General features: G+C 21.3%; 1 protein-coding gene across 2 annotated transcripts; it reads left to right on the forward strand.

The window, feature by feature from the left end:
- Window positions 1–171: 171 nt before the first annotated feature.
- Window positions 172–3141, forward strand: LOC122507182 (transmembrane protein 104 homolog). Of its 2 annotated transcripts, none has more exons than XM_043619771.1 (6): window positions 172–592; window positions 1046–1167; window positions 1246–1363; window positions 1548–1916; window positions 2029–2206; window positions 2321–3141. In XM_043619771.1, the coding sequence occupies exons 1-6, from the start codon at window positions 554–556 to the stop codon at window positions 3004–3006; spliced, it is 1512 nt and encodes a 503-aa protein (XP_043475706.1). In that variant the 5' UTR covers window positions 172–553; the 3' UTR covers window positions 3007–3141. The 2 variants fall into 2 exon arrangements, with proteins under 2 accessions (XP_043475706.1, XP_043475714.1); XM_043619779.1 differs by lacking the exon at window positions 172–592 and adding an exon at window positions 632–760.
- Window positions 3142–8608: the final 5467 nt, after the last annotated feature.

The raw sequence follows: 8608 nt of genomic DNA on the forward strand, positions 1-8608 counted from the left end.
AATTTAAACTTTTCTTTAATTTCAATTCAAAAGTTATTTCTATAAAATAAATTAACAATTTTTCATTTCAATTTGAAAATAATTCTATCAAAATTATTCAAACTTAATTTCTATAACATTTATTTAAATAAAGAAATTGAATTTTTTTTATTCACTAACTAAAAAAGAAAAAAAAAATTTTCTTTTGTTAATTTCCTTTTTTTTATATGAAAAGAATTATAGAGAAGGCTCCCACATTAATATTGATTTAAATATGAATTTCTTTTTTTCGTGAATATTTATACGGGAGAGTAAAATTTTAAATAAATAAAGAATAAAATTAATGAATTATTAATTGGCGGTAACAAAGAAATTTTTTTTTCTTTTTATGGAATATTTCACGTCATTGGCATTTGAATGCGCGGTACTGATTCCATTTTTGTGAATTTATCAACGCAAGAGGGAGTAGAAATGTTTACTGTGCACAGTAATTGTTAATTTGTGGTGTTATTAATTATAAACAAGTGATATAAATAAAGAAACAGCAACATATGCTTCCTATAAATTATTCAAAATGCCTGATGAAAACATTGGCTCCCAATATTCAACTTGGGTAAGTAAACAAGTAAACAATAGATTTTGACGTATAAACATAACCTCAAATTTGTAAAGCGAAATATTTAAATGCCTTTATTGAAATTATAAATTTATAACATTCGTTTATTATTAATATTTATCGAATATTTACCAATAAAAAGCCAGAAATATTGAATGATTGAATGTAAATAAATTAAATTGGATATTTAGTAGAAATCGAATAAAAAATAGCGAGACTTTATTTTTATAAAAGTGTTAGTAGTATCATAACAATTGAAAACAAAAACTTTTCGATTTTTTGATCAATTTACTTGTTTAGTTGTTTAATTTAGTTTTGTATATTTGAGGAGCTAGTTTTCATTATTCAATAAATCATTTACTTTTTGTATTTAAATAATTTCATTCACGTAGAATATATTTTTATTCGTGTATATTTGATTTTTATTTATTTTTCTAATTTTGTTCACAGGTTGGCCTGATATATATTTTTAATTTAATAGTTGGTACAGGGGCATTAACACTACCAGCTGTTTTTAGTCGTGCAGGATGGTTACTTGGCGTGATAGTTATTTTAATTTTAGGCCTCATAAGGTATGAAATATTTAATTTCAAAATTTCTTCCTCGAAACTCTAATCGTAAATAATTTTATGACTTTTCTTTTTTCATAGCTTCATTACTGTTACATTTGTAATAGAAGCGATGGCATCGGCTAATGCTGTAATTAAATGGAATCGAATTCAAAATAGTAAACGAGAAGTTAATGTACAAGATTTTAATGAATCTGAGGTTAGTAATTCTAATTATTTAATTATACGTTTACAACTAGTTTATTTTTCTACAATTATACAATTTTTTTTATTTGTAAGTTTTCTTTTTATTTGTATATTTATTTTTACATTTATAAGTAAAAAGTAAAATAAGTTTGCATAAGTATTGAAAATGGTGTGTATTGATTATTATATTTTTTTAGGGCATTGAATCAATGAGAGAAGTGAGTTCCGAGGATTGTGAGGATACACCGCTGGTTAATCAGCAAACGGATAATTTGGAAGAAAATGAAATAACATACAGACATTATGTTATTGATGAAAAAGTTGAAATGGGAGAGATGGCATCGATTTTCTTCAATAAATTTGGAGTGATTTTATTTTACGTCTGTTTGATTGTTTATCTTTTTGGTGATTTGAGCATTTATTGTGCGGCTGTGGCAAAAACTTTGGCAAACGTTGTTTGTACGTACATACCTGAGAATTACACGATCAATGATACGATTCCAGATACTGCACCATGTTGGAAAGATTCAAAATATAATAGACTCGATGCTTATGACAACTATTTGGTTTGTAATTCTAAAACATAGAACTTGAAATTATAATTTTGTATTATCTTTTCCTACTTAAGTTTTTGTAATTTAGAAAACTTTCTAAAAATATTAACTTTTAATTTTTCAGTCATTATTCATCGTTGTGATGGGACCTTTCGCATTTTTCAACGTTCAAAAAACGAAATATTTGCAGTATTTAACGTCAGCAATGCGGTGGCTTGCTTTTAGTATAATGATTATATTTGCTTTGCAAAAAATTATTGCCAATGGTCCTCAAGGAAATCCACCACCTGTGAATTTATCAGGTTTGATTATTTTTTTATTTATTATTATACTAGATTTTATTAGAACTAGATTCGAGACCTGATATTTTATTAAATTTTTATTGAACTTGAATTAAATTATTTTTTTCTTTTCAGGAATTCCACGATTATTTGGTGTTTGTGTTTACTCTTTTATGTGTCATCATTCACTGCCAGCATTGGTTGCGCCGATAAGCAATAAAGGAACACTCAACAGGTCATTAGCATTCGATTATCTATTAATTGCATTTTTCTATTTGATTTTAGCGTTAACGGGAACTTTTGCATTTGCACATGTTGACGATCTTTATACATTAGATTTCGATCCAAATGGAGGTGAAAATATTTCCAATTTATTCGTTAAAATAATTGACTATTTTCTAACATTATTTCCCGTTTTTACATTGAGCACAAATTTTCCCATAATTGCAATTACATTGAGAAATAATTTACAAACACTCTTCTTTAGTCAGAATAGAAAATATAATATTGCTATTAGAATAATTATAGCCTGTTCCGTGATATTGTTACCATTTTCTGTTGCAAAGTACACTAAAGATTTATCGATTCTTGTTGGAATCACTGGCTCTTATGCAGGTACGGGAATTCAATATTTAATACCGACATTTTTAATTTATTACGCTAGACGTCACACTAGTGAGACAATTGGACTTGGTATTACGAATAAATTTGCTAGTCCTTTTAAAAGTAATTATTGGCTGATTTTTGTTTTTATCTGGTCAATTGCTTGTATGATTTTAGTTTCGGTGAATTTGATAGAAATTCATTTGAATTCGACTTGAAAATTTCTTTCTTTCTTTTTTTGATAAAATTTTTTATATAGATCTGTTTTACTTTTTACATTGCCTTTATGGTGATTGAAATAGACAATACTTTGGCACAAGTCAAGATACGTGATAAAAATATATATATTATAAAAATATTAAGTCATTTTTATAAAATGTTTTAATATTTTCTTTTTTGTTAAAATAATTTTTTATTATAAAATAATTAAAATATTTTAATTCTTTTTTATTTTTTTATTTTTCATTTTTTCTTCTATTAGAAACAATTTAGTATATTTGTAATTTATTTCAATAAGTTTCAATATTATTCATTAGAAATAATTTATTTTGTTTTAATTAATTTCAACTCGATTTTCCAATTTAAAAATAATTTTAATTAAAAGTTTGTAATTTTGAATTTAAAATTAAAATTTTTTATTTTAAATTCGTTTTCAATTGTCTAGTTTTTAAAAAAACAGTACAATAATTAAAATAAGAATGGATATATTTTTTTAAAATGTGAAATATATTATAAAATGGTAATGGTGCCAATTTTAATACTGCAGGAAATTGATGATAATTAGATTTACAGATAGTTTAAGTATTTTTCTAAAATCACAGTTAATTTTTTTTTCTCTTTACATAAATATTTAAAATAAATATTCCTTTTCTGGTAGTTTTTAAGCCTATATGAAAAGAAATTTATTTCCATAAAAGAGTCAATTATTTGTTGATAAATAAATATTTACTTGGGACAAATAATTTTTAATTAAATCAAATAAATCATGTAAATTTTCCTTTATTTCGAAATTTAAAAAAAAATCCTCTATTTGAGGCAAATATTCAGGGTTCGAACTAGTTCGCAAAAATTTAACGATATAATTTGGAGAATTTTTGAAAAGTTACATATAATTGCAAAAAATGCAATTATTTTCAAATGTAATAAAATTCTTTGCAAAAATTCAATAATGGTAAAAATTTTTTAAAAATTCTCGTCAAAATTTCAATTATCTTTAGAAATAATTAAATTCATCTCCAAAATTCAATTATTTTCAAAAATTTTCCTCAATTCAATGATTTTTATTATCTACTATTTTTATAAAATTTTCCAAAGGAATTCAATTATTTAAAAAAAAATTTAATAAAATTCTACACAAACTTTTAATTATTTTCAAAAAATAATAAAAATTTCACAGGAATTTCATTGTTTACAAATTTTTTTTATAAATTTCTTCGCAATCATTCAATTATTTTCATAAATAATAAAATTTTTACAGGGATTCAATTATTTTCGTAAATAATAAAATTCTTTTGACGAATTCAATTATTTTCATAAATAATAAAACTCATTTCAGACTTTCAATTATTTTTAATACAATTTCAATCAAATTCCTGGAAAAATGTAATTATTCTTAAAAATGTTATTAAAATTTGTCAAAAGAATTCAGTTATTTAAAAATTTCTAGATTTTTATTTTCTAATACATATTTATAATTAAAGAATTTACGAATAATTGAATTTTGTAAAATTGAATTGTAAACAAATGAATTTTAAAATTCTTAAATAACTTTTTCAAAAATTATTAAAAATAATCGATTTAAAGAAGAATTTTGAGTTAAAAATTCTTGTAATTAATGATTTAATTGTAAATAATTTTATTATTTTTGTCCGTAATTTTTCATTTTTGGTCCCTAAAGTCTGTATTTTGAAATACTTTCACTGCTTCGAGCCCTGAATATTTAATTGATAAATTTTATTTAATTTAAATAAAGAATAATTAAATTAAATATTTATTTGATAATATAGAATTAAAAAATGAATTAAATAATTATTTTTCGGTCTTATAAAGCTCGATTTAAATTGAAAAAAAATTTAGATAATTCGAATAACCGATTACTTGTTTATTATCAAATAAATATTTACTTGAATCAAATAATTTTGATTTAAATTATTTAATTTGTAAATAATAAATTAAAAAAAATTTTAAAAGTAAATGGAAAAATCGAAAAGTTCCTATAGAAATTCGAAATAGTGTACGAGTTATGAATTCCTTCGTTGAAAATAATAAATGTAATAAAAGTAACTTATATATGAAATATTAAAGAATGAGATTATATTCTATTGTCAATATTGTAAAAATTATTGTTCACAGGAAGGTTAAAAATAAACTTTTTCTCTTGTTAAATGTGTTTTTGGTATAAATAATACATATGTACATATATTATTTATCATATATTCTTCAAGTGAATAAATTTAAGCGTGACAATCCTTAACACGAATAGAATTCTTTTTTTTAATATAATTTAACAATACGTGATATTTCAAAAAAATTTTATACACATTTTATATTGTCTTATATGAAATACAAGGCTTTTAAAGAAGCATGCAAATTGTAAAAAGTCAAAAAAAATACAAACAAAAATAAAAATTAATTTATAAATTTAATTTTATAAATAATAATTAAGTAAATAAATAAATATTAGTTTAGGGGAGAATGGCGTAAAGCCGATTAAGATTAAAAATAAATTCATGTTTGAAAATCACTCTGATTTAATAATAACCACTGAGATGACAATCTCGTTAGTTTACAGAATTTGCAGTTTGTGAACAAAAAAAAAATTTTTTTTTCTTGAAAAATTTCTCTTTTTCTTTTTTATTTTGAAAAGAAAATTTAAAAATACTCTGTGCGAACATAAAATTTAGAGTAATCAAAAATTGAGAAAATTATCCGAAAAAAATTTTTTTTTTACTAATTTTTTATATTTTTTTTCTTATTTTTAAACAATTTGATTGTTTGTCAATCGCCAGCAATAATTATTCAGGGTACAAGTAACGTAGTTTAAATCTCGCAAACAACAATTTTTTTTTCTCCATTTAATATTGGCACATGTAATACAATATAACCGGAAATAGAATTTTTTTTTTAATTGAGTCGCAGAATATTTAACGTTCATTATTATAGGGCCTGATAAAATACTTTTACTCCCTTACTTGTAATGTTTTTTTTTCGTACGTCAGTCTTATCTTGTGCCATATAGAAATTTTTTTTAAGAGGCTTCTTATTTTTCTCTTCATTTAAATTACATACTTCATCTATAAGCCATTATTTGAAAACATACAAAATCGGACTTTCAGATATGCTTCGAATTTGTCGATTCTGTAATTCTATCGACTTAAGGCTGAGAGAATAATTTTTATTCCACAGCTTGGTACGGATTATACAATTTTTCCTTTTTTTTAAGTAAAAATCTTGTTACTGATGGTTAAAATACTTTTTTTTTGTTGTTGTTACGTCTTTTGGAAATTGAACACATAAAGGCCATATAATAACGCCAAAAACTTTTGATCGCTTTGTATACATTTATAATTTTTTTTATGCTAAATTATGGTTACATTCACACTTGTGTAATAAACTGAGCTTCATAATGAGCGACGATCGGTGCGAATTAGTATAAATAAATATTTAATAATAATAATACTTCTAAAAACTATTGATTCTGATTCTAATAGTTATTTTTTGTATACCTTTTGAAGGTAAAATGATCAGATATTCTCTTTTTTTCAAGGGTTGCCACAAAAAATTAATTTTCTTTTTCCCTGATTTCCAAACAGAATTTTGACTTTTTCCTTGACACTAAATAATATTTTGATTCACTCTAAAAATTATTAGAAATTCAAAAAAAAAAAATGTTCGAATATTTACGAATTTCTTTAATTGTAAAATTATTCGAAAACAATTTTTTTTATTTATCATAATTTTTTTTCCATTGAAATTAAGATTTTAAAAAATTTCAAATTCAAATCTTTTGAAATTTAATAACTTATAAGAATATTATTAAAAACATGAAGAAATCGAGCACTCCGAGTCTTTGACTCGGAGTAATCGATTTCTTCATGTTTTTATAATAATTAACGATAATAATCCAGGGATAAAATTATTATTTTTTTTAATATTGTTACTTTGAACTTTTTCGAAATTATTTTCATCATTTAAAGTCAATTATTATTTTCTATAATTTATAACTAAAATTCTTCTTTAAATCAATTATTAGTTAAAAGTACGAGAAATTCAGATTTCCAAAGATTTTAATTTGAAAGCTTTTCAAAATTAAATTATTTCTAAAAATCCATGCTATAATGCTTTTAATATTAAATTATTATAAAATTTTAACTGAAATTCATTTTTATGAAATGTAAATCAATTTTTATTAGAAAATTCTACGAGAATTCAATTATTTAAATAAAAAAATAAATAGTTTATTCAATAATTGAATTTTATTACAATTTATGAAAATAATTGAATTCATGCGATGAATTTTATTAAATTTTGTTTAAATAATTGAAATTTTGACAAGTTTATTAAAATTTTTGACAATAATTGAATTTTGTTACCTATTTATAAAGATAATTTAATTATTATTAACGAGAATTTAAAAAAAAAAATTTGAAAATAATTAAATTTCTCCAAAGTATTTTATTACTTTTCAAAAAATTGAATTCTTGTAATTAATTTTGATATTTATTAAAATAATTGAATTTTAGAAAAAAATTTTAATAAAATTTCTTTAAATAATTGATTTTATGGGGAAAATTTCGTTGTTTAACAAGATAATTGAATTCTTTTGCAGAATTACTTAAACATTTTTTTGAAAATAATTGATTTCTTGAGAAGAATTAAAAGTTATTTATGAAAATAATTGAATCATTGCAACGAATTTTATTATTTTATTGAATAATTGAATATTAACCGAAATTCAATTCTAAATCAATTTTTATCAAAAAATTCTACGAGAATTCAATTATTTAAATGAAAAAAATAAATAATTTAATCGATAATTGAATGTTTCTTAAAATTTAAATTTTACGAAGAATTTTATTAACAACTTTTGTAAGTATTTAATTTCTTTTAAGGAATTTGATCAAAATTTTAACGAAATTTATTATATTAAAGAATTTTATAACTAGTTTTGAAAATAATTGAAAACATTTTGAAAAATGTTATTAAACTTTTTTTAAATAATTGAATTTCTGAGAAGAAATTAAATAATAATTCATGCAAATAATTGAATTCATGCAAAGAATTTTATTAAATTTTGTTTAAATAATTGAAATTTCGCCAAGAATTTTATATTAAAATTTTTGACAATAATTTAATTCTTGAGAAGAATTTTTCTATCTATTTATAAAGATAATTTAATTCTTGACTAGAATTTTTAAAAATGTTTGAAAATAATTTAATTTCTGCAAAGTATTTTATTACTTTTCATAAAATTGAATTCCTGTAATGAATTTTAATATTTATTAAAATTAAATTTATTAAATTAAAATTCTTTTGCAGATTTACTTAAAAATTTTGAAAATAATTGATTTTCTGCGATGAATTAAAAGTTATTTATGAAAATAAGTGAATTATTGCAACGAATTTTATTATTTTATTGAATAATATTGAAAGTTTCTTAAAATTGAATTCTTTCGTCAAGTTTTAATAAAATTTTTAAGAATAATTGCATTTTCCGAGGAATTTATTTAAAATTGTATTAAAATTTGAATTCAAATTTGAAATTCTGCGATGAAAATAATTGAATTCCTAAATTAAATTTTTATTAGTTATGAAAATAAT

Source organism: Leptopilina heterotoma, unplaced genomic scaffold (genome assembly GCF_015476425.1).
Source record: "Leptopilina heterotoma isolate Lh14 unplaced genomic scaffold, ASM1547642v1 Lhet_114, whole genome shotgun sequence".
NCBI lineage: Eukaryota > Metazoa > Arthropoda > Insecta > Hymenoptera > Figitidae > Leptopilina > Leptopilina heterotoma.

Coding starts and splice junctions, on each gene's coding strand:
- LOC122507182 (XM_043619771.1), top strand. CDS start 554: ATGCCTGATGAAAACATTGGCTCCCAATATTCAACTTGG. Junction 1,168..1,245: donor TTAATTTTAGGCCTCATAAG/GTATGAAATATT, acceptor CTTTTTTCATAG/CTTCATTACTGTTACATTTG. Junction 2,207..2,320: donor ACCACCTGTGAATTTATCAG/GTTTGATTATTT, acceptor TTTTCTTTTCAG/GAATTCCACGATTATTTGGT.